This window comes from Lepidochelys olivacea (assembly GCF_965140295.1).
Source record: "Lepidochelys olivacea isolate rLepOli2 genome assembly, chromosome: 2".
NCBI classification, from domain to species: domain Eukaryota; kingdom Metazoa; phylum Chordata; order Testudines; family Cheloniidae; genus Lepidochelys; species Lepidochelys olivacea.
In genome coordinates, this window is record NC_140412.1 from 119,857,257 (window position 1) to 119,883,696 (window position 26,440).

The 26,440-nt window shown below is 43.3% G+C and overlaps 1 protein-coding gene across 1 annotated transcript in view; it reads left to right on the forward strand.

The window, feature by feature from the left end:
* Nucleotides 1-7,891: 7,891 nt before the first annotated feature.
* Nucleotides 7,892-26,440, forward strand: part of PXDC1 (PX domain containing 1) — a 29,900-nt gene continuing 11,351 nt past the window's right edge. Inside the window, exons 1-3 of the mRNA XM_084619084.1 lie at nucleotides 7,892-8,155; nucleotides 22,004-22,095; nucleotides 24,428-24,545. Of these exons, the coding sequence (XP_084475210.1) occupies nucleotides 7,900-8,155; nucleotides 22,004-22,095; nucleotides 24,428-24,545 (466 nt within the window). The 5' untranslated portion in view covers nucleotides 7,892-7,899. The remainder of the gene's footprint in view (nucleotides 8,156-22,003; nucleotides 22,096-24,427; nucleotides 24,546-26,440) is intronic.

Below are 26,440 nucleotides of genomic sequence, written 5' to 3' on the forward strand. Positions count from 1 at the left end.
GGAAACTTTCAACCAGTTTTTACCCAGAAAACATGCTATAAAGTGTGCAACATTTATATTATGAATAGTCCAGTGCTGCCTAGGTACGGCATGCCCTCCACTCCCATTGACTTCAGTGGGAGTTAAGGGCACTCAGCATCTCACAGGATCAGAGCCGGGGTGATAGGAGAACACAGCAAGAATACAGAATTCCAACAGAGTTCTGGCTGTGCATTCATCCCTCAAGCACACGGACCACCCTTTAGTAGAATGAAAGGATATTTTAGTCACTAGCCCATTTAATCCAGGGCTGCCTTCCACCAAAATGTTTCAGAGGGAAGATCTTGTCTTGGGAATAATAATTCCCTGAAGACTACAAGATGAGGAGTTACTGTGAATTACAGATGCAAATGAGTTCTAATAGGAGGGATCTAACAAGGAAGAATTGAATGGGAGACCCCACTCCACGTTGTCTGCAGGTGTTAGCAGGGCCTGGGATGCTGTTTAAACCTCATTATCTTCTCTTTACTTTCTACGTAAGTGAATAAAGTTTCCTCCCCCACTGCTTTGCAAATGCCTGGTTGGGATTCTTCAACAGGAGAAATAGAATACAGTTCATTTATTCCAATACCACTGGCAAAAGAGCAAAACAACGCAACCAGCAGCTAGCTTTCCCCTCTAAGTCTTTTACCTCTTCCATTTAAAAACCCAGCCAGCCCAAGCCTGTAAATTCCACCTGGTTCTTCATCCATGGTATCTGGACTGGCCATCTTGTTACTTTAGGGAGGAATCTACAAGGTGCTAAATATCTCCTGTCAGGTGACCTCACGGGCCTGGGTTGCTGCATCATCAGGTCAGTTTCTTCTTTTTTTTTCCTTTAAATTTTTTAATTATTTCTGTTATTTAGTGGTAATTGCAACAGCTATTCATTGACATTTATCTCTTGGCTTTCCAAGTGTTTAACAAAGAAAGAGAAGTATCATTATCCCCATTTTACAAGATGAGGAAACTGAGGCACAAAGTAGTGAAATTACATGTCCGAGGTCACCCAGCAACAGTACCAGGATTAGAACCAAGGCCTCCTGAGTCCAAGTCCCATTGCCCAGCCACTGGTACATACTCCAGATATAAGGCAGGAGAACAACCTGCTCTCAGAATTCTCATAGTAGCAATGGACTCCAACTTCTCTCCAACAGACTGCGCTTCCTGTGAAAACCTGTTAAAACCAGGTCATTGTGTTTATGACGAGAAATAAAGATGTTAATTTCCCCTTTTGGTTTATCACTAGAGTGTTGTTGAACTGTTTATTATAGTGAACATTGTATTCATCAAATATTTGCATGAACAAGTTTCATCCTGTTGGTAACCTGGATTTCAAAGTGTTTAACATTTGCTGCACTTTAGAGAAAAGAAGGAAGATGGCAAAAGAAGATAAAATAAAAATTTGTATGTTATCTCTTATTGTAGAACCCTCCATCTCTCCTCTATTTGTGTCTTTATTGCACTCATTATGATGCTATTATGGAACAGGTCACAATAATACTATAGAACAGAGTTCTGAGATCGACACCTTATGTACATTAATTGTTGTGTGTGCTTCAGTCTAAGAACTGAAGGTCAGTTTTCCACAAAGGTAGGCTTTATAGGGTTTGGGTTATTTCAGCAAGCAGAGAAACAGACTGTAGGCACTGTGTATGTATTTTTAGCTGATTTCATTCCTGCTGGAAAGCATTCCTTTCTTTAATATCACGTGTTAGTGAAAGTTATGGTTTGCTAGGCTGAAAAACTCTGAGGCACAAATCTAAAGAATTTAAGTGGCTGGGAGCCAGCATGCATTTAAGAAATACGATTGTAACAAGACAATCAGATCACTTCAAAAACCTCATAGCGTAAAATACACACTCACATGGCATCTTTATTTGCTAAGATATCTATGTGCCACCAAAACAATCTCTCCTCCCTTAAGTATGGATAATAACCATCCTACACAATTCATATAAAAAGCCACTTACCAGGAAAGGGATAAAAATGTATCTTAATAAAGGCCCTTCCTTTAAAAAAAATCAGATACATATTTCCAACTCTCCACTGTGTCATAGATGTTTCTCCACTGACTGTGATTATGCTGCATATAAATGAACTAAATGAATGCAAATAACCACCCTCTATCTACTTTTTTAAACGTGTACTATCCATGCAAATTTAATAGTAGAAAACAAAAGTGTGAAAAAACAAATGGAACAATTTTCATTTGCAAGATGCATATCCCTTGTGGTTATACTTGTTTATTGCAAATCAATTTTATGGCCCACGGTGCCAACCTATTTTCCTCCTAGACATACTGCTGTTCTACTGCAAATAATTTTTTTGTGTGAGAGCATTTTTCCACTAAATTTTTATGGATGCAAACAACATTTGATTATTATGAAGTAATCTTTCATTGAAAGAAACAATCAATTCCATTTTAAAGCTGCACCACAGTTTATACTTAAGTCATGTCTCTTTTATATTTAGTAGGGCTGTCAATTAAATGCAGCTAACTCACGCAATTAACTCAAAAAAATGAATCGCGTTTAAAAAAATGAATCGCGATTAATTGCAGTTTTAATCGCACTGTTGAACAATAGAATACCAATTGAAATGTATTAAGTATTTTGGATGTTTTTCTACATTTTCATATATATTGTATTCTGTATTGTAATTGAAATCAAAGTGTATATTATATTATTATTATTATAAATATTTGCACTGTAAAAATGATAAAAGAAATAGCATTTTTCAATTCACCTCATACAAGTACTGTAGTGCAATCTCTTTGTCATGAAATGCATGTAGATTTTTTTTGTTACATAACTGCACTCAAAAACAAAATAATGTAAAACTTCAGAGCCTACAAGTCCACTCAGTCCTTCTTCCTGTTCAGCCAACTGCTAAGACAAACAAGTTTGTTTACCTTTATAGGAGATAATGCTGCCCTCTTCTTATTTACAATGTCACCAGAAAGTGAGAACAAGCATTTGCATGGCACTTTTGTAGCTGGCATTTCAAGGTCTTTACATGCCAGATAACCTAAACATTTGTATGCCCCTTCATGCTTCGGCCACCATTCCAGAGGACATGCTTCCATGCTGATGACACTTGTTAAAAAAATAATGCATTAATTAAATTTGTGACCGAGGGGGAGAATTGTATGACCCTGCTCTATTTTACCTGCATTCTGCCATATATTTCATGTTATAGCAATCTTGGATGATGACGCAGCACATATTATTGATTTTAAGAACACTTTCACAGCAGATTTGACGAAGTGCAAAGAAGGTACCAATGTGAGATTTCTAAAGATAGCTACAGCACTTGACCCAAGGTGTAAGAATCTGAAGCGCGTTCCAAAATCTGAGAGGGATGAGGTGTGGAGCATGCTTTCAAAAATCTTAAAGGAGTAACATTCTGATGCAGAAACTACAGAACACGAACCACCAAAAAAGAAAATCAACCTTTTGCTGGTGGCATCTGACTCTCAGATAATGAAAATGAACATGCATCAGTCCAAGCACTGCTTTGGGTTGTTATTGAGCAGAACCCGTCATCAGCATGGACACGTGGTTGAACCATGAAGGGACATATGAATCTTTAGTGCATCTGGCACATAAATACCTTGCGACACCGGCTACAACAGTGCCATGAGAACTGCCTGTTCTCACTTTCAGGTGACATTGTAATCAAGAATCGAGTAGCAGTGTCTCCTGCAAATGTAAACAAACTTGTTTGAGTGATTGGCTGAACAAGAAGTAGGACTGAGTGGACTTACAGGCTCTAATATTTTACATTGTTTTATTTTTAAATGCATTTTTTGCACATAATTCTACATTTGTAAGTTCAACTTTCATGATCAAGAGATTTCACTACAGTACTTGCATTAGGTGAATTGAAAAATACTATTTCTTTTGTTTTTTTACAGTGCAAATACTTGTAATAAAAATAATTATAAAGTGAGCACTGTTCACTTTGTATTCTGTGTTGTAATTGAAATCAATATATTTGAAAATGTAGAAAACATTCAGAAATATTTAAACAAATGGTATTCTATTATCGCTTAACAGTGCGATTAATCGCGATTAATTTTTTTAAGCACGATTAATTGCAGTGAATTTTTTTTATTGCTTGACAGCTCTAATATTTAGTGAATTAAATAACTTTTCTGGTACAATACTATATAATCACTCACTGGAGGTGTAAGGGGCTGATCCTGCATATAGTTATATACATAGTTAATTTTAGGCATGCAAGTAATCCCATTTTCAGCACTTCTAAAAATAAGATGTATTTGTATATAATATATATGCCTAAATGTGACTTAACTTTAGGAATCTAAGTTTGAAATTTTTGGCATTGGATCATTTTTCATAAGCAGGCAGTAACATGCACACAAGTTTTCTTGTGAAATGTATGTTCTCAATTGCTTTGAGCACTTTAATTAAACTGGGAAGGAGAGGGAGGGGGTGGGGCTGTGTAACTGAAGGAGAGAAAAGTGAATTGTACAAATGAAAAATCAAAAGGGCTCAAACCTGTGAGATGCTGAATGCCCCATAGGAATGAGGACACTCAGCACCAGGCCTGAAATATAAGAGAATTTCAGTCTGTATGGTACCGGGCTCCTTCAAGTTGATTTCAGCAAGAGTTGGGAGAACACAGCAATGGGCAAAAATCAGTCACAGTCAGTATTGTAATGAAAAAAATACAATTAAACAAATAGTGTTCAAAAAGTGCTTCGGCTGCTATATTTAGAAACAACACAAGGCTGACATCTTAAAAATGAGTGTGATGCACAGTTGCCTTCACTTCCTTAGGATATGTGCTGAGTTTTTTTTTTTTCCTCTTGGGTTACCACAGTGACTATTAGAAAATAAAATGCCTTCTCTTCTTGTTTTGTTTTTACATTGAAGAACTTGGGAGACCACCATGTACTGGAACAAGAGAAGAGATGACAAAAGCCCTCTTTCAACAAAAAGAACTGTGTTAAGTTCTTCCCTCACTAAAAAAGTTCACATCAATCCCTTTTCCTTGAAAACACATTGACTATTCCTAACAGCTAATAACGAATACAGAAGAGAGGTCTTGTCTGTCAGTGATAACAGAATCTTTTTGTGGTGAGCCAAGGAGAAGTGGGTGGGCCTTTACCACACACTGCACTGTCTGCTGTGGTAGCAATGTGTGAAATGTGTATGTAGATTGCTGAATTGCTTATCTGGTTTACTTCTATTTGTGAGACTTAGGCCCAATCCTGCTTTTTTATGGAGGTCAGTTTGTTGGCAATTTAATTTGACTGGGGCAGGATCCAGTTCAATCTTAAGGAATTTGGGTATTATTAGTCCAGATTTTTTAAAAAATCAATATAATCTTGAATAAAAAGCAACTTGGGGAAATATGGTTCAGTTGTGGTTTGCTTTTTTCTCTGATGTTCTCTTGTGCTTTAAAATGGATTCAACGCAGCTGTACTGATAAAGAAGTTGAGTCAATAGAGTGTGGGCAGTTTGTGTGTGTGTCCCTGGGAAAAGGATTAAAATTCTTCTGTTGTGTGTCTTGAAGCATCAGAATGATGTAGTGACTTATCAGCAATTCCTACCAACAAGTTTAAAATTGAGAGGGTTTTGCTTACTCAAGGCTTCATCTAGTTTACAAAGTGTCAACCATCTTTTTCACCTGTTCTTTATTTAAAGGGTTTTAAAATTCAGCAATATCTGCAATAAAGGTAAACAACAATGCAATCTGCAGTACCTTTCATATGAAAAAGCTACACAACCATCCCACCCACGCTGATTCAGCTGCAATGCCCTCAGAGTAGCTATCCCTCCATTCCTATAGGTTTCTGTTCCACAGCTCTGGTAACTCCTTGTATCTGCCCTCCCCTTGCATCCTCAGCTGTTGGTCTGTTGGCTGCAATCCTGGTCTGAGGAACCTTAGGAGTTTATCACATCAGCAAACCAGCTCTAAATGTGCTACTGAGTACAGTAGCAAGTTAATGTGGGAACCTTAGGTCTTCCAAAGAAAGCACCTCTCTCCTTGCCACTGTAGGGTCCAGGGAAAGTGCCCACCCTTCCCTAACTGCACTTCTGCTCTGTCAGAGCTGGTGAGCTGTAAGCGAGCAGAACTCCCTTGCCAAAGACCAAAAATTCTTCATCGAGGTGCAGGTACTCCCAACCAAACACTTCTGGTTTTGTGCCTTTATTTACTATGGGTCTGGGAAGTACCACTTACTATTCAGATTCACAGGTGTTTCAAACAACTAGAACAACAAACACACACACCCCTCTCCCTTATCATAGACACCTCTCTAGTTGTGGCAGATAGGTCTCTTGCCTGATAGACCTTACAGTCTCCCAGCTATCCAGTGGGATGGAATAGCCCCAGCATTGATTCTTCCTGAATGAGATCTGCTTAGGGTGGGGGTGAAGCAAATTGTACTGTATGTTGGCAAGAACGCGCGCAATGCTTTTGCAGGCTCAGTCAGGGGTGCTGCTGGCCCTCGGGGGCAAAGAGGTAAGGCCAGATTGGTGGAAAGCACCAGCGAGCTTGCTAGGTTTCCCCCTGCTTTGCCTCTGTAATCCCGAACCACGTATGTGCTTCTAGTCTCGCCCTTTCCTCAGTAACACGCCACGAGTGCAGGTCCTGCTGTAGCTAATCTTGCGTGGGAGGGGGAGGCTCGATGTGGCAGGCACTCATCTCCAGAGCCGCCGGCACTCCCGCTGCGAAAGGCAGCTCACCAGAGCAGCGGGTTCTGCCTTTTAAACCACGTGTAGGCTGGAAGCTAATGCAGCAGCCAGAGCCTGGGGCTGGGGCTGGGGAGAGCGGTCTCTTCCCAGCCGCTGGGGCTGTAAGAAAAACTTCTCGGGGCAGTGGGAGAGAGGGAGAGAAATTCCTCGTCCGCTCCGTGGCTGTCTGTGAGATCACCCCGAGGCGCAGGCCCCTGTCCCTCGGCTGGGACCCTGCTCGGCGCTGAGGATGGGGCGGGGGCTGGCTACGGGCTCTCCGCTGCTGCTGCTGCGGAGGGGGAGCCTGGCAAGCGCAGCTCAGGAGGAGGCTCCGCTGGCCGGGGCTTTGCACTGACCCCTCCCCAGCGAGCCGGGATCAGCAGCGCCACCGAGCAGGGGGGAGCTGCCCCGGCCGGAGCGCGCAGAGCAGCCGCCCAGGCGGGGCGATCGCGTTGCAATAACCCTGCCCTCGAGTCCCTTTGCGAGAGAAGGCAGCGGGGGGGGGGCTTCAGCCTCTGCCTGCTGCAGGGCCGCGGGAGAGACAAAACTCCTCCGCTGCCCCAGAGGAGCCAGCCGACGGGAGCCTCCGACCAGCCATCCCCAGGGAAGCGGGCGGGAAGCATCCCGCCCCCGCTGTCCATCCCCCGCGGGATCCGGAGAGAGGAAGCCAAGGCCGGGGGAGCGGAGGCTGAGTCCCGGGGCGCGGAGGAGTCGGCCGGAGGCACAGGGGGTGGGTGTCTGCCTGGAGGGCCTCCTCGATCTGCTGCGTGGGGAAAGGGCCCGGGCGAAGCCAGAGCTGAGTGCGCAGGGAGTGCCCGGGATCGGGCTGCAAAGGGCGCTGCCCCCCTTGGCCAAGCTGGGAGCCAGAGGGAGCTGTTTGTGTCGTTACCCCGGCGCCCTGCAAAGTGCAAGGAAGTCGGGAAAAGTTCCTGCCCGTCGGGGTCCCCGCGCCGAGCCGCTGCCCGCCGGGCGTGTGACACGCAGCACAGCTGCAGCGGGAAGAGGGCAGGGCTGGGACCTCCCTCCAGCGCAGGAGGAGACTCAACCCGTGCTTTTTGCGGATCGCACCCCCACCCCCCCTTGATTTGCAACCCTCCCCCCAGCCACCCGTCGGTTCCCCAGCAGCTGGAGGAGGCTGCTCCCCGCCGGGGTATGTGCGGGCAGCGGCAGGATGGCCTCGGCCGTGTTTGAGGGCACCTCTCTGGTGAACATGTACGTGAGGGGCTGCTGGGTGAACGGCATCCGGAGACTCATCATCAGTCGGCGCGGGGACGAGGAGGAGTTCTTCGAGATCCGCACCGAGTGGTCGGACAGGAACGTTCTCTACTTGCACCGGAGCTACTCGGACCTGGGCCGCCTCTTCAGGAGGCTGCTGGACTCCTTCCCGGAGGATCGCCCCGAGCTGTCACAGTCCCCCCTGCTCCAAGGTTTGGGCAGCTTCTGGCTTCCTTCCTATTGCCTAAGACCCTGCTCCTGGCTCGGGGCGTATGTGGGTACACACCCTGGAGAGGGTGGGGAGAGGTAACTCAGTTGCTGGGGAGAGTCAGGCTCTGTTGTTGGCTGTGTGGGTTTGAGTGGCTTTCGCGGAGCGATTGAAGGGCGGCAGAACTGAGGTGGGGAGGAAAGGGTTAAACGCCAGCTAACGGGCTGGATTCTCCACTGTGTAAGTTACAGCCTTGTACCGTGCCTGTGAAATACCGCTTGGCTCAGTCAGACTGGTGACCCTTCAGACAAGGCAGTGGAGAGAATCTGCGCCAGAGGTTTGGCCCGGATTGCTGGGAAACCGAACTCAGTCATCATACGCACAAGTCCCAAATTCGGATGCACCCTGTGGACGTCATTGTAGAGAGAGTTCTTAGAACCCTGTCCCATCCCGCTCTGGGTCCAAGTGATCCTAATTGACATAATCTATGTTTACTGCTCCATCCACACTGATTTAACACCTCCCACCCTTGCCCAAGACACTTTGAGGGATGCGGGGGCTTTTCGGGGGGGGGGGGGAGTGGGATGGGGAAGCACTGGTGTTGAAAAGTGAGCAAATGTGTATTTCCCATTTGTAAGCACAGTCCATAGAGCAGACTTACAGGGCTAATAATAGAGGGAAAAGTCCAGACTTTGTGTATATTTTCCCATGAGAACATGGAAGTTTGCTGCTGCTGTCTCTCTTTAACCATCCTATGCTGAGCCCCAGTGCAGGGTGATGGAGAGTTAAATTCTGAGGGTTGATTCTCTGCTCCTTTGTACCAGTGTAGTTCTACTGACTTCAATGGGGTTACTTCTGATTCTGACCTGTGTGAGAAAAGACATGGTCCTTGCGGTTGGAGGTAGCATCACAGAGTTTTCCCCAAGCTAAGGTGGTAAAAAATATTTTTTCTAGAGTAATTCAAAGTGAAATATGTCTTGCAGGCTCTGTCAGTCAGTCAAGTCTCCTGCTTTCTTTACTCCTGCCAGGCAGGTCTCCATCTATTTGTGTTGTCATTTTGTCCTGTTAAAAATATCTGGAATATATTCTTCTCCCCCCCACTTCCCTGATTCCTGTGCTATATCCTAGGTTCATGGGAAATCGCTTCTCTTTCTGTTTCTGAAAATGTAGAGTTGCTCATTTTAGTTCATCTTGTTTTCCCTCCTCATCCTTTCTCAGCTAACACTGAGGGAGGAAGGAATGCTACCTGACAGTCTAGGCACTGAGTGCCCCCTGCAGTCAAGTGGGGAACCTTGCTGTGTAAAATCTGAAAACCCTTGAGCTGGCTGCCAATTCTAAGGCCTACTGATTTGGGTACTCAACTTAACGTACTTTGGGCCCGATTTTCAGTGGTGCTGAGCACCTATAGGCCCTACTGACTAGAGCTGGAGCTGTGAGTGCTCAGCACCTCTAAAAATCAGGTATCAAGTGAGGCCCTCCAAATCAGTGATCACTCTTGCAAAATATTAGGCCTTAATTACATGTTTCAGAGGCCCCGTTTGTGCTTTTTCACTCGCACTGGAATACTGATGCCCCTCCTTGGTCATCCCATATAGCATGAACTATAACTGATGAATAGTAAGGGAAGAGTAAACCTCTTTAGCACATCAGATTTAATTCCTGTGCAAGGCCTGGGTCCTGCAGCCCTCACTTCTGTGAGCAATCTTTCCCATATAAATTGTCACCCTTATTTCAGTAGGCTTCCACAGTGAATGATATGCATGAGGAGGGGGTGGAAGAATTAAGCCCTAATACCACAGTCATTGAGAGCTTCTATCTCCCTACATTATTTTTAATGCTGACAATTCTATGATTTGGGGGTTAAGATCTTTTAAATCTCAAGAACTGTACTTTCTTTGGCTAATGATGGAAACTACTTACAGTGAATAGGATTACCATACGTCTGTATTTTCCTGGACATGTCTGGCTTTTTGGTTTTTAAATTGCCGTCCGGGAGGAATTTTTAAATATCTAAAAACGTCCGGGATTTTGCCATTATTATTTTTCCCCAAAGAAGAGTTGATCATTCAAGAAAGAGTGAATGTTGATCACTTGAGAGAGTGCCCGCTTTTCCCCCTAGCTCCCAGTTAACAGTTGTTTTGTGAAGCTGGGAGGGAGGAGGGGGAACGTGGTGCGCTCAGGGGAGGAGGCAGGGCGGGGGCGGGGATTTGGGGGAAGGGGTCCAGTGGGGCGGGGAGGGGGCGGAGTTGGGGCGGGGATTTTGGGGTAGGGGTTGGAATGGGGGCGGGGAAGGGGTGGAGTTGGGGTGGGCCCGGGGGGCGGGGGTGCAAGCAAATAGTCCCACCCCCCACCGCCCAGAATGTCCTCTTTTTTAAATGTTCAGATATGGTAACCCTAACAGTGAAACATGGGAATGTGATAAAATCAAAGTCCTGAATTGTTTCTGAGTATTTGTAGTATGTAGCTGATAATTCCAGTTATAGTGAACCCACTTCTTAAAATGAAATTCTGTGAAAAATGACTTTGCGGTAATGAAGTATCACTGCATTTCTCTGTACAGTCTGTATTTCATATTTATTCATCAGGACTTGTGCACATTTGGCCACACATACAGTCAAATCTTCTTTAACTAAATGATGCTTTGGATATAAGCAGGGGATTTTATAATATATTTGGTACAGATAGGGGGTATGACCCCATTTTAGATACACTTTTTGGATCTCAGGTTTCTGCATGTAGCATTTTAAAGAAGAATCACATTTTTCCATAATTTTCAATATATTTCACCCAGTAGAAAGTCACACAGTTTCTAGGCATTAGCACTGAGTCAGATATACTGTTGATCCTAGCTTTTCCAAAAGTGTCAGGCAGAGTATTATTTGCATCTTTAATCTTTATGGAAGCAGTGAAAGCATTGTGAGTCAAATTTGCATTGCATAGCAGGAACGGGAAGTACTTTTGGTTACCATAGGTACATTTAAGTAGCATCAGAAGAATTAGATTATCCTATCATTTATATACATTTTGTCAAATTACGTTGTATGAAAGTCAAGGGATATTTTCAAGAAGCAGACACCTAAAATTTGAGCTAAAGTAGTTTGATCTTAAAAATGGTTATTAATTTTGTAGGCTAAAATTTTTTTCCACTTTTCAGTTGCAGAAGTTTTAGAAAGAGATGGTAGACCACTCCTTTTGTGGGACTGTAATTACTTGTGGGTTCAAAACAAAGCTAATATTCTGTGCTGGTATGTTCCTTTTTGCACAGTACCAGCAAATTTTAGTGAATCCCCCTCCCAATCCACTATTTCCAGAACTGCACAGCATTAATGATGCTTATGCAAAAATAAGGTAATGGGAAAAAAAACAGACCCATGTTGGCTACTGTTGCTCTAGGAATACTAAAAAAAGAGGTGGAGAGAATACTGAAGAAATACATATTTGAAATCTTTAAGAGGGGATTGCAAGCTGATTGTGGCTTGTTTGAGATTAGAGTTCTGCAGCTCAGGGCCTGTTTACACTTACAGATTTGCAGCAGCAAAGGTGGAGCTGCTGCAGTGCTTAGTGAAGTTGCTACTTATATCGGCATAGGTACTCCATTTCCTCAAGAGGCAGTAGCTATATTGACAGGAAAATCCACACACCTGAGCAAGATAGTTGTACTGACACAAATTTGAAGTGTAGACCAAAGCTCAGTGTTTTGCCTTCTGAAGTTTTTTACATGTTGTCAAGGTTCCTCCCCTACTCTGAACTCTAGGGTATAGATGTGGGGACCTGCATGAAAACCTCCTAAGCTTACTTTTACCAGCTTGGGTTAAAACTTCCCCAAGGTACAAATTAATTTTATCCTTGGAATATCCACTGCCACCACCAAACTCTAACTGGGTTTACTGGGAAACATAGTTTGGACACATCTTTCCCCCCAAAATCCTCCCAACCCTTGCACCCCACTTCCTGGGAAAGGTTTAGTAAAAATCCTCACCAATTTGCATAGGTGACCACAGACCCAAACCCTTGGATCTGAGAACAATGAAAAAGCATTCAGTTTTCTTACAAGAAGACTTTTAATAGAAATAGAAGTAAATAGAAGTAAAGGAATCACCCCTGTAAACTCAGGATGGTAGATACCTTACAGGGTAATTAGATTAAAAAACATAGAGAATCACACACACTCTGAATACACACAGTCTCTTCTGTCTCATAGGGCTGTTCTGCTGTATTTCTCTTTTCAGATTGCTTCTCTTCCGGCTGCTTCCTCCCCCACCCCTGCCCTATCTAGTCGGATTTTTCTCTTCCTTTCTTCGTCAGTCTTTCCCAGGCTTTTTATCCCCCTCATGTCTCACTTTGCTTGGCCTACTTTCTGTTTCCTCTCTTCCTCCTCACGTGTTTCTCTGTCCTTCACAAGAATGTTGGTGTCACTGATAATTAATTAGCTGTGGCATATCAGAGCTCTCCCATCGTCCTCCACATTATCTCCTGACACAGAACTTCTGTTTCATGCTGGATCATCTCTGCCTTCCTTCCCTGTTACATCAGGCCAAAAGCAGGAGTGAATGGAAAAGAGATGCTCAGCTGCTTCTGTGTCACATCAGCAGTGCACCAGGAAAGACTGAGGGCTGCATGATCTGGATTACACACACTAGCAGACTGTCACATTTTGCTGCACTTTCTGAACACAATAGGTTATGGGTAATGTGTGCTCTCTTATACACTGTTTACAAGACCATCTGGGAGTTTAATGTATGTGTGAAGGGAGCTCTACAGAGGCAATTTAGCAGTTTCCAAAGACAGCAGCTGTTACAGTACTGTGACAATACGGATAAATACACTGCATCTATTGTGCCCCATGTCACTGTTGACAATGTCAATAGTTCATTAACAGAGTTCGTTCAGTCTGGTGGACAAAAGGGAACAGATTTCCATTTTCAGGCTTCTAGCAATGTAGTCCAACTGAAATTCAGTTTTTTTATTTGCCTTAATGGCCTTTAGATTCAGCTCTTTCAGGATGGCATTGGTTGCATACTATTGCTAAGGACCTTCAGTGAAAGGACACATTTTTTCATTTTCTTCTCAGTCTCCTTTACATCTGATGAAATGAGCTGTAGCTCACGAAAGCTTATGCTCAAATAAATTGGTTAGTCTCTAAGGTGCCCCAAGTCCTCCTTTTCTTTTTGCGGATACAGATTAACACGGCTGTTACTCTGAAACAAGTTTTACTTGGTTATACGTAAATCCATTGAAACCAGCTGATGTTCACCAAAACATTCAACAGCATGGTCCAGTGATGGCAAAAATTAATGGTTCATCTGTAATGTTATAAGATTAATAAAACTTGCTACTTTCATAATAAAGCCATCCAAAAATCTGGAGTACATGATGAATTAATAAAATTTGTCAGTTTGGGGGTTTTTTGGTCCATGTTCCATGCTGAGTTTCTGAGTTTGTATGAATTCAGTGCTAAGAGTGATAGCAGAGACTTCCATTTTAATGCCATTTTCCTTCCTTCCTTTAATGCCGTGTTCCTTTCATTTCCTCTTCCTTCGGTCAGTTTTCCTCACTTCATTTTGTCTTTTGTGTTCTGTCTTATACCAAGTATCTTATCTGACACCCTGTCTGCAAGATCACTGGGGCTGGGGCTATTCTCTTTGCTTGTGACAGTGAAGTCCTGAGCACCTAGACTGGTGTTTGTAGGCACTATCATAATAATGATAATGTTGGTATGAATGTATGTAAAAAGCCAATGAGTTGAGAGACCAGACTTCTCTGCCTTTAACCTCCTTGGGCTCTACATGTGTGCATAAACAGTTATGTTAAATACAGAATGAAACAAAAAAAAAACTTTTTTACTCTTCAATTCCTGTTTTGGGGAATTTGTCAGGCTGTTGTTTGAAAGGAATACTGTTAGGTGCTGTAACTTACCTCTGCATAGTCTGAGCTATAGATCTTAAAATAAGAAACCTCTTGTATCAGGATTCAATTTGTGCACAAAGGCCCAGATTTTTACAGGTATTTATCTGCCTAAAGATGAAAATTTTGAAAATCTCACTAAGGACCTAACTATCACTGCATAATGCTAAATACCTTTACAAATCTGGCCCTAATGCCCCCAGACAAGAGCTCTGTTCAGAATGTAACCAATTTAAAACAATGTTTTTTTTCATACTGCCAACATCCAGCTCCCAGCACAGCTTGCCAGCTCCTCCCCAATAAACATGCCCAGAATGAGCAATGTTGGTGACATCACATGAAAATGAAACCCTTGGAGCGCAGAGGTGATCTCTAAAACCTGGATTATTTTCTCCAGAATTAATGCATGGACTGAACCCTACGTGTGTGGATTTCCCCAGCCCCCTGAGAATAGTGGGGAAGAGTGCCTCCTTTGTGACACCATCCACGGGCCCCTGCAGGGATAGCGTGGCAGAACTGAAGACTAGGTGTCACAGGGGAGGTGCTGCTCTCATAAGAACATAGGACAACATTTCTCAAATGCAGCCAGTTTCGCAAATGCAGCCATCGTGGCTGCATGCAGCCACCAGGGTCTTTTTGTGCAGCCACAACAGTCTCCTGGGTGGTGACGGGGAAGAGGGGATGCATCGGCCCCTCCCCCTCCCTCCTTGTTGCTCCTGGATGCGCCACCCTGCACCGCCTCTGGAGAGAGGTGGGGTACAATGCTGCAGGAGCAAGGGAGTCCTTGACCACCATCGCCTCTGGCCCCTGCTGCCTCCCCCTTTGGCCTCCCCACCCAGGGCTTAATGGGTCCTGGGTCTTGCTGAGAAAAGTGATATTAACAAACATGCAAATATCACTTTTCACAGCAGACTTACTAGCTATCTGTGAAAAGTGATACTTGTATGTTTATTAATATCACTTATCACTTTTCATAGCCTCCCAGGTAGCTACTAAGTGTGCTGTGATATTAACAAATATACAAGTATTCACAGCAAGCCCCAGGACCCTCTATGCCCTGGATGGGAATGGGGGGCGAAAGGGGAGACCACATTATTTTTGTTACTGAGTCTGCCAAAAAAATCCTACAAATATACATTACAATGATTTGGATGTGAATTTGTGCATATTTAATTGTTTTTCCTAAAGTTAATTAAGTATTTTAGGGGGAAAGTGTAAGTGTGGCCACAGTGAGAGGTGGTGGCCGCATTGTGAGGCCACCAAAAATTTGTTGCGAGAACCCCTGATAGGATTTCCCACGCTGAATCAGACTAGCTGTCCATTTAGTCCAGGATCCTGTCTGCAACAGTGGCTAGAACCAGCTGCTTCAGTGGATGGTGTAAAAAATCTGCAGTAGGCCAGTGTGGGATAATCTGCCCTCCACATAGGTTTCATCCTGATCTCTAAAATTAGAGATTATTTTAAACCCTGAAGCATGAAGTTTAATATCCCTTCCAGCATTTTTATTATCTTTAATTATGACAACTCTGGCTATTTTTGGTTATCCATATAAATTCCCAATCTGCCCCACCTGCCTTTTTTTTAAATCTTGATATGTTCTTGGCCTCAATTATTTCCTATGACAATCAGTTTCACAGCTTAATTGCTTCTTGTGTGAAAATGTATTGCCTTTTATCCGTTTTGAATTTCCTACCTTTTAATGTCTTTGAATGTCCCTTTGTTCTTGTGTCATCCCTGCAGATCCTGTATAATTCTGTGCAGAAATGGGGAGGAGGGGTGGAAATAACAGCTGTAGACTGTCTTATCTTTCTCTGAGGCTGCTAATGCATGCCCGGCAGGTGGGGAGGAGCGCTCGAGTCTCTTGCTGGGCCATGCTTTCTGAGGTTAGAGGGAAGAGTAGAGTAGTAGCCAGCAGTCATCTCTGCAAGACAGCTCCTGTGTCTATGCAAAAGACTTTCTGTAGAGATTTGTAAGATCTAATTGCCCTTTATGCAATTGGGAGGGGGCTCTATCTCTAAAATTTGTGGTTCCTCAATCCCCTTCCATAAAGGAAAACTTTGCCAGGTGTACTTCATAGGATTGTCCACCTCTTCGTTTACCTTGCTCCCTCCTGTGGGTTTTCCCGTGGGAGATGGCAGTCTAGGTCGAGGAGAGGAAGGTACAATCTGATTTATTTTTTCATATACGCTGTGGGGTATAATACAGTAACTCCCCACTTAACGTCCTCTTGCTTAATGTTGTTTCAATCTTATGTCCCTGCTCAATTACAGAACATGCTCCATTTAAAGTTGTGCAATACTTCACTATAACGTCGTTTGGCTGTCTGCTTTGTCCACAGCTGGCAGCTGCCCTATCAGCTCCCTTACACCCCCACCCACAGCACCTCCCGCCTGCTGGTAGACCCCGCAGATCAGCGCCTTCCCCCTCCTCCCCTCGCCTCCTGCCTGCAGCAATCAGCTGGCTTGCGGTGTTCAGGAGAGAGAGGGGGAGGAGCGAGGACTCAGCGCGCAGGCTTCCCCTCCTTCCGCTGCCTCCCGAACTCCGCAAACCAGCTGATTGCTGCAGGCAGGAGGGAGGGGGGAGGCTGCGTGCTAAGTCCTCGCTCCTCCCCCCACCCTCCTGTCCACTGAACGTCACAAGCCAGCTGATTGCCGCGGGCAGGAGGGAGGGGGGAGGAGCAAGGACACGGCGTGCCCCCCTCCCTCCGCTGCCTCCTGCCTGCGGCAATCAGCTGGTTTGCGGTGTTCAGGAGGCAGGGGAGGGAGGGGGAGCCTGCGCACCGTGTCCTTGCTCCTCCCTCCTGAACGCCAAAAGCCAGCTGATTGCTGTGGGCAGGAGGCAGGGGAGGGAGGGGGAAGGAGTGAGGACGTGGCGTGCGGAGTAAAGGGGGAGGGCGGAAGAAGAGGCAGGTTAAGGGTGGGTGCTTGGGGGAAGGGGTGGAGTGAGCGGGCCGAGGGTTGAGCCCCCCATCCCTGGTGCTTGCAGAGTAGGGGAAGCTGCCACTGCTGCTGCGCAAAGTGCTTCTCCTAGCCTACAGCACCTTCAGCCTCCTTTACTGCCTCATTGTCTCCAGTGCCAGTGGGCTGTGCCTGCGTGGGGTAGGGCGGGGGCACCTCCCAACTATAGTACTGTACTGTATGGCAAAAAAAAATGTCCCTGGAACCTAACCCCCCTATTTACATTCATTCCTATGGGGTAATTGGATTCACTTAACATCGTTTCGCTTAAAGTCGCATTTTTCAGGAACATAACTACAACGTTAAGTGGGGAGTTACTGTATGTAATAGTAATCACAGTACAACGTCTCACACACTTTGCAGAAAGCGTACACTTGCTTTGACCTCCGTGCTCCAATAAGGTTCCATGGTTAGTGAGTTAAACTTAAGAGCGGAAGGGGAGGATCTCTATGCCAGTCCCTTCGCCCCTTACCCATGTGTTAGTCCCATTAGAGTCAATAGAGGTAATCTTGCGAGTAAGATAAACAGGATTTGGGACCTGTCTGAGACAATGCCAACTTAAACATAGCTACATTTTTGGAAAAGCAAAGACCTATTCATGGCATTATCGAGGGATGGTGTGTGAGACTTATAGCTCTTATGTATGTATGTAGCTATTTTGCCTTGGAAGTCAGTCGATCTTTTTATAAGTGACTCATTATGTACATTTCTCATCAACACTGTGTGTGATATAGTGAGCTATGCACCATTGAGTGAAATTCCTCCCCCAACCCCCTATCAGTTAAAAAACATGCAAATGAATCAAATAAGTGCTTTGCTATGTATGTGTGTTACATAAAAGTTCAGCAGTGTGCAAGATTAGGTGTATGGACATTAAAACATAATTATTCACATTTCAGTAACATTTGTATATAACTGAAGGTTTTGTGGTAGGGCAGAAGAAGCCCATGGAAACCCATGGAAATCCAGTTTAGCTTAAAAACGATAAAGATGGGTGTTTACAGCGTTTAAATCACTTGAATTGATAGTTATTTGTCCAAGCATAGTACACATAATAAGACAGCACAGCAAAGTTTCCAGGGAGGATCCAGCACATGCTTTCAATTAGAAGTCAGACTGCAGCAGAAGAAAAGGAGTGTGAGCAACATTTCTCCGTGACCTCACTGGGATATTTCCCAGCTCTCAGCTAACCTACGTATGCATGACTGAACAAGTGAAAAATAGTACAGTTGGGTTCCAAGCTACAAGGCATATTCTTCTGATTTATTTTCCTTTATTTAAGGACTTCAGTCTGAACAAGGTTTCCAAGTCTGTGTTAGCAATGTAAATGGAAGACTTGGGTGAAATCCTGCAACCCTCTCTGAAGTTGGTGAAATTGGTCATATGAATAAGGAGTCTTTGCCTGGGTAAGGGTTGTAGAATTTGCCCTTTATCCTGGAGCCTTCATTCTTCTAAGTTCTCCCACTGACATTAATCCAGGTGCTTGTGTGAGTAAGGGTTGCAGGATTCAGACAAGAGTCTGTTACCAAGCATCGAAAGGGTTTGATTCTGCAAGGTGCTGAGTCCCGCAGCTCCTGCTGACTTCATTGGGTGGGCTGATCCTGCAAACTCTTATGCATGTGAGCAGTCCCATAAATTGCAGGATCGTGGCCTACAGTTACTGAAAGTACTATGGCATGTCTTGTACCTGTTAATTTTTAAAATTATATAATGTGTGCAAATATTACAAATGAAATTATGCTGGCTTCAGTTTATATGTAAAACCAATTGGGTATTTTCCACATATTTAGAATCTAGATGCAGAAAGCAGAGAGGCCTGTACCGAGCTGAATTCATAGTGACTAATCGTATAAGATCAGCAGCTTCAGGCTGCATGTTTGTAGTCAGTGAGAACGTTCATAGCAATTTATTCATGCATATATAGTTCTTATTCATGCATGTAGGCAAAGCCTGTCCTGGAGCTCTCTCTGTGGCAGTGCAGATTTGCATGATCCTAAAATCAGACTCGTGTGCTAATCATGCAGTCTGACCACAAATTGACACTTGTCAGTCACTGAGAAGAAGCATTATTTTCAGAGGTAACGAGTGAGCATGGATGGCTCTTGCAGGCTTTCGGTAGAAAAGCAAAAGGGTCGGAGTTTTTGCTCCCTCTCATCACTCTTAATCTCCTTCCTCCCCACTCTGCTTCTTTTCTTCTGTTAAGTTGTTTAAGGTTTTAATAAAAATGTTTTTATTGTGCTAAAAGCTGTAAAGCTTCTGTTCCAGTTTTCTAGTAGGTTTTTGTTTTTTGTATTTGGTCTGTAGCTGATTCTTTTCCAAGATCTAGAGGTTAGAAACATGTACTAGAGGTGAAATCTCTTGCTTATGATGAAAAATCTTGGTGGACGCATGGAGCTATAGAACCCCCTACTGGGTGGCCTGTGAAGTGCCAGAGACTAAAAATCTCACCTGCCATTTCTGATGAAAGAATAGGCCATTGTAGACAGAGAGAGCTCTTGCCTGGACAAATATGCTTCTCTAAGTACTGATTCCTGCCAGCCATCTCTTTTGGAAGATTAGGAGGTGTGTCAGTGTCTTGAATTTGCAACACTGGAGCCCAATCCTGCAAACCTTTATTTACACAAATAGTCTATTCTCGTGCAAGTAGTTCCATTGTGTTCAAGGATTTGCACAACGTTTTTATATAATGCTGTATGTCTGTCAGGAAAAAAAGATGAATGCCTATGTTAGAAATATTATTGGAGAGAAGCAGATCCTGCTATTGGAAATCAACAGATGCAAACTTATGTACTTGGTCACGTTAGGCATAGAGATGGAAATAACCTGAGAAAGTTATTATGGAACAAATGGTGGTGGGTCATTATATTGGGGGACGACCAGTAAGGCAATGATGGATGGATAGTATATGGCAGATCACTGAAAGGTCAGCTGCTCAACCCTTGAAATTAGCGATGGATCATGAAGGCTTTAGAAAATCTTGCTATGATGTCACTAATACATGGATTTACTTACTTACCTACTTATTCATAGTGAAAGCCAGGCAAACACTGCAGTGCCACTTTGCATATAGAATCTTTGGCCCCATGTCAAAGCACAGGTGGGGCTGGCCTGGAATAAACAGCTGGCAAAAGGGGCTACCAAGCAACTAGAAAGACTTAGAAAATGAGGCTATATCTATATGTTGGTCCAACTTCTCAATAGCCTTATTCACCTACATTGTGACAAGATGGAATCTCTGTAGGTGCCTATTAGTTACAAAATTCAGAGCTAGATCAAGATTCTGAGCACCCGAGTATTAAGGGCTGTTGGTTTTGCTGTGTCTACTTTCTTTAGGCCCAATCCAACTCCCTTTAAAGTCCATAGAAATACTCACATTGATTTCAGTGGGAGTTGACTCGGGCTCTGGGTAAGGAACCTCTTCCTTCCTTGAGCATGGAAGAAATAGGAGAAATGACAGTGTGCCTAATGGATTTGTATAGAATATAGCAGAATGTGACAACACGTCCAACATCCTGTTGCTCCATCCTTGGTAATCCTCTGATCTGCCGTGGATGATGTAAATTTGGGGCCCGTTGCCAGGAGTAGTGCTGTTGAGATAGTCTGTAACTTTTTTTTTTTAACAAACGCCGTACTCTAAGGACCATTGCCAGCCTAAAGTCACACTTCTGCATGGAAGTTATGTATGCGCCAGTGCTACGAGCAACACCTAAAATAAGGCTATGTACACACTGCTACTTACGTCGGTATAACTTATGTCGCTCGGGGTGTGAATAAGCCACCCCCCGTGCGATGTAAGTTACACTGATCTAAGGGCCAGTTTGGACAGTGCTGTGTAGGCGGGAGAGCTTCTCCTGCCAACGTAGCGACTGCCGCTTGCAGGGGCTAGAGTAATTGGGAGAGCTCTCTCCTGTCAGATTAGAGTGTCCACACTAGCAGTGCAGCAGCGGCACAGCTGCACCGCTGTAAGCTCTGTAGTGGAGCCACTGCCTAAGATATCAATGCCAGACAGAGATTGGAAGGAAAATGGAGGGGAAATTTTTCTATATTTTTGTCTCCAGTTTGTTAGTTTTGTGTGTTTGACAGTCTTGTACGGGTCTTTCACACAGCAACAAGGAGATTAAAACTTTTTTTTAAAACATGAACATATAAGTGTAAAACCACAAAAATTGTCAGAGTGCTCAAGGGCAGGGTTCTACCTCAAACTATTTTACATATTTTTGTTGTCTGCTTTTCAAAGATTGACTTAGGTTTCAGTTTGCTGGATTTTTTTCTGCACAGCCTGTAGGACTTCCTCATTTCCCAACAATGAGGTCTGTTAGGTTGTGAAAAAAATCTCTCAAGTATTATGATGGAAGCCTCTTATTCTGAGACATTTAAAACTAGAGACAAAGCACTCTAAATATATTGCACTGACTGGATATTACGATGGTGTAGAGGACCTAACGTGTCTTTTTCCATCTTGATCGTTTCTATGGCTGTGTGATAACGTTCATGGTGGATGATTATCATGACAGTTGTAGCAAAATCCCCTTGTCCTGTAGTCTAGCTGTTTACGGATAGGGTTTTGAAAAATCTTCCTTTGACTATTGCTCCTGTACCATATTATGTTCAAGAAATATGAGGTAGCTCTCAAAGAGCTTTGTTTAGCTTGTGTTTGATTCTTTCCTCTTCTCCTGTGTGAGTACTTTCTTTTCCACTCTTCGTTGACAAATGAGGATGGATCATGGCTTCAGAAAGAGGATTTGGGGTTTTTTGATTTAATATCCCTCTCTGTGTTCCAACACAGCAACGCTCTGACATGAAGTTAGGGGAGCTACTTCTGGACAATGGGTCATCATCTCCTGAGGTAAAAGATGTGTATCAATTAGGCATGCTGTTTGATGTCTTTCCACATATTCATGAGTAACCTAGATCTGTCTGCCACATATAGACGTCCACATGCATGTTTTGTATTTTCATTCTCGCTTACAATGTGTTTACTTTGTTTCTAGGACTAATCACAATAAAAGAGGCCCGTGATATAGAAGCCAGGCTCAATGAAGTGGAGAAGCTTCTGAAGATTATTATAAATATGCCTTGGAAAGTAAGTATGCTAAGTACCACCTTACTGAACTTTACTATCCACCGGGTCTGATTTGCCCTCTTCATTTAGATGGGAAGGCATGGGGCTGTTTGAGCTTTTGCAGAGGCAAAAGGGGCTGTTCACGATCCTGCATGATATCATCCCTCCCTCCCTGTATCTCAACCCTCATAGTCTCCTACCCCTTGTTTCTACCCCTGCTGCCTTTGCTCCTAAGCAGCCCAACTGGTATCCTTCTTTTCCCCAGAAGACCCTGCTTTTCCTAGTGCACCAAACTATCACCCTCTCTACAGTCAGGTACATCCCTCATTTCAACACAAGTTCTTCTCTGGAGCCTGTCAGAGTTAATCCATCTAAGTCAGTGGTTCTGAACCTATTTACTATTGTGGGCCACATATGCAGCTCTCTATGTGTTATGAGGGCCGCATCCACACAATATATATACACACTACCTGTATGGTCCTAAGGCTGTCACATGGGCTGCAGCTGTGTGCTGTTTGGACCACAAGCGGCCGGCAGGTTGAGAACCAGTGATCCAAGTAATGTTCTGGTACATAACATTTATTCCAAAGTGACCTGAGCATTGCCATGACTATCATCTCCTTGTCTTTCAGGGTAATATATCTGACCTGCATTGTGTGTTGAATTGAGTGCCCAATCTTGTAATTAGATCCACATGAGCAGACCCCCACTGATTTCAGTGGGGCTCTGTATGGCACAAGGGTCTACCTCTGTGTTTTCTGATTGCAGGATTGGGGCTGTAGATTGTAAGCTCAGTCAAGCAGGGACTGCGTATTTCCCTGTTTTTGTTGCACGAGGCACGCTGAAGGTGCTCAATGAATAATAATAATAGTAATAATGGGTATTATTTGTAGTCTCGCCCCTGCTACCCCAGGCTTCTGAATGCCTTCCTTTTAATGTTATCTGGACCCTAGATTCAGTCCCCTTTTTAAATTGGACAAGTCACTTAACCTCTCTGGCCCTTGGGTTGCCCATCTGTACAAAAGGTATTATAACATTTATCTCCATGACAAGGCTATGTTGAGGCTTGATTAATGTATGCAAACCACTTAAAGATCCTTGGGACGATCTTGTGAAAGAGCAGTTGCTCTTGAAGTTCAACCACACATGCAGGAGTTGGGAGATATGAGTTGCATTCTTGGTCGTGGCACTGGCTTTGCTGTATAAATGGGGAAGTCATTGAACATGTGTGCCTCAGTTTCCCCATCAATAAAATGGGGATGATGATACTTTGCTGGGGTACCGAGCGATGTTATTCATTTTAAGTGCTTTGAGTTCTTCAAATGGAATGCAGCATGGAAATACAACGTATTTTTATTTTATATTTTCAACCAAGGTCCTATGATATGACTGTGTAGCCAATAGACTAGTGGGTCTCAAACTTTTTTACTGGTGACCCCTTTCACACAGCAAGCCTCTGAGTGCGACCCCCCTAATAAATTTTAAACACACTTTTAAATATATTTACCACCATTATAAATGCTGGAGGCAAGCGGGGTTCGGGGTGGAGGTTGACAGCTCGCAACCCCCCAGGTAATAACCTCGCGACCCCCTGAGGGGTCCCGACCCCCAGTTTGAGAACCCCTGCAATAGACCATGTGCCAGGCGTGATCATTCTGCCTGACAGTCATATTGCTGTATTTCAGTGTCTCAGATACTTACAAAGTGTGTAGTCATGTCTGCAGTGTCAGTGTCTTTACCAAGGAAACTTAACTCATGAGCAAACAAAGCGCTCACTGGGGAAGAAAACTACTTGAGTAATTGGCGACCATGGTGACTGATAACCAATGTGAATGGGTGGTCATTTTGAAATCTGCAGATCATAGACCTGGTTGGTTACTTGTTCTTGTGTAGAGCAAGATATACTCCACAGAAGTCAGTGGATTTACACTAGTGAAAAGGAGTGTAAGCGAGAGGAGTTGCAGACTTCATGAGTTTTTTGGCATGTCCAGATGAGTTCAGTGTAAGAGGGTTCCCCCCCACCCTCCCCCACTAGACAAATAAGTTTGTTATAAGTTTGTTTTTTATGCAAAGTGCCTAGAAAATGACTGATGGACAAGTAACAAAAAACAAAAAAACCCCACCTATGAAGTAATCATAATTTATTAGACAAACCCTGAGAGCACTGGGCATCTGGAATGCCTAATGTAGTCAGTGGGAGTTGTATGTTGTCAACAGGAATTGCATGTATTGAGCATTTCTCAAGATTTGGCCCAGTAACAGGTGGGAGGTAGGGGATAACAGGATAAACAAACCAAGCCATGAGTCTGGGAATTAAACTTTGAAAATATATATTTCTTTGGTTCTTTTTCAGTATTCTAGATCTGAAGTTGTCCTTACCTTCTTTGAAAGATCTCCATTAGATCAAGTGTTAAAAAATGACAATGTTCATAAAATTCAACCAAGCTTTCAGAGTCCGGTTAAAATATCAGGTAAGAATTATTAGCTCGCTAGAATGCATACAAGAATTATTAAATGAAAATATTTGTCTGTTCTTTCACTCCCTCCCTCCTCAACATTTCAAAAGAAACACTTCCTCCCTCACTTTCCCCATGCTCTTGCCTTCCAATGTATAGAATATCATAAGAGCAAACACGCTATGGGCATTATACGATCTTCAGATTCTTCTTTGTGCTGCTTGGAGTCCATTAGCCATTCCTTGAGAAGGCCGTGTCCTTGTGCTGTCCATACTGTTGCACTGCAATGGAAGAACTGAAAGGACATGAACTAAATAAAGTATATTTTTATAACATGCAAAATGGTCACATTTTGTACTAAGGGTTTATTTATAAATATTTTAAGAAGGATTAATACATGATGAATAGATGTGAAAGACAGGAGTAATAATCTTACAGATAGTTGTAACTACATCAGTACAGTAGAAGATTTTGTAGATGATTATATGCCATGGTTAGGAGTAATCATTTGTTAGAGTTTATTAACCCTTTATAAATGATTTATAAATGTACCCTTAATATAAAGCATGCCTGAGAAATTTAACAACAAACCCATCTGTATAAACGATGGTGAAGAGCATCAAAGAAATTAAATGAAACACAAGAGCAGACGTAAGTGCAGAACAGTGATTCCATGCCCTATTTGGCTTCCATGTACAAATTCAGTCTCCTTCTCAGTGGAGGATTTGTGTGTCTGTCTCTTCAGGTATCTACTTATATGCTTGGGGAGAGGGGAAGGGCGTGAATAAACTTACTGTACGTAATCCTCCTTGACCAGAATGTGAGTCAGGTAGAGGTGGGTATCTTCATTAAGATAAACAAAAAAAAAAGTGGGTTTTTCCTATATTGATACATGACATGTGCAAATGTATCCCAAGAGGGAGTAAATGCAAACACAGAAAATCAGTCATTTATTCTTTATATAACGTTGCAAAATTTAGCGTGTTCAGGATCTTTTTTTTAGTCATTTTACTGAGGTACAGAACAAACTGTGATAAAGACTTCTAGGCCAGTTCTAATGGCAAAGGTGTGAATTTATAGACAGGTTATGTATAAGTTAATTAGAAATTACATCTACCATTTCTGTGCACAGTTTTTGCATCGGTCACCCACTTAAATGCATGATGTGTTGACTATATGCCATTTATTTTGTTTCTATATACCTGAAAATGTTCTCTGAAAATACACTAAAGAGCATATTCAATGGGACTACTTGCAGAGTAAGTTGCTACTCGGTGTCAATAAGGGTGGCAGACTCTAGCTTTAAGAATATATAATGTGAAACAAAGTGCTCTTAAACAATATACTTTAAAAGAAAGTCTAGGAAAAATTGCAGTTTAAAATACTGGAAATTGACATACTGGGCCTGATTCCCTTGACACTTATACTGGGATAAATCAAGTATAACTCCATTGGAGCTGAACTGGTTAAACACTGGAGAATCAACTTTTTTGTTTTTGTAGAGTTTAAGGCTTGTTTTGTTCTCTGAAGAAAAATGTAGTGAAAGGCAACTACTTAACAACTTGGTCTGTGTGCATCTCTGCACACGTGACATGATGGGTCCAGAAGCAGATGGAATGTGGTCATTAAGCAACAGTCTGGGCACCATTCTGTTGCAGCTCTAAGAGTGCAATAAGATGGCAGCTACTAGTTCTGCTGCTGCTCCTTCTTACACTGGTGTAAATCAAGCATAACTTTGTGGAAGTCACTGAAGTTACATCAAACTGGTGTGACAAGAAAATGCGGGTCACTGATATTTTTAATGGTTGGTAAAGAATTGTGTGGAGACCACCACCTTAATTCTCATGTATGAATGCTCAAAAACAAAGAGTGAAACCTGGACGAGCAGTGAGTAGATTCTGTGTAGAGGA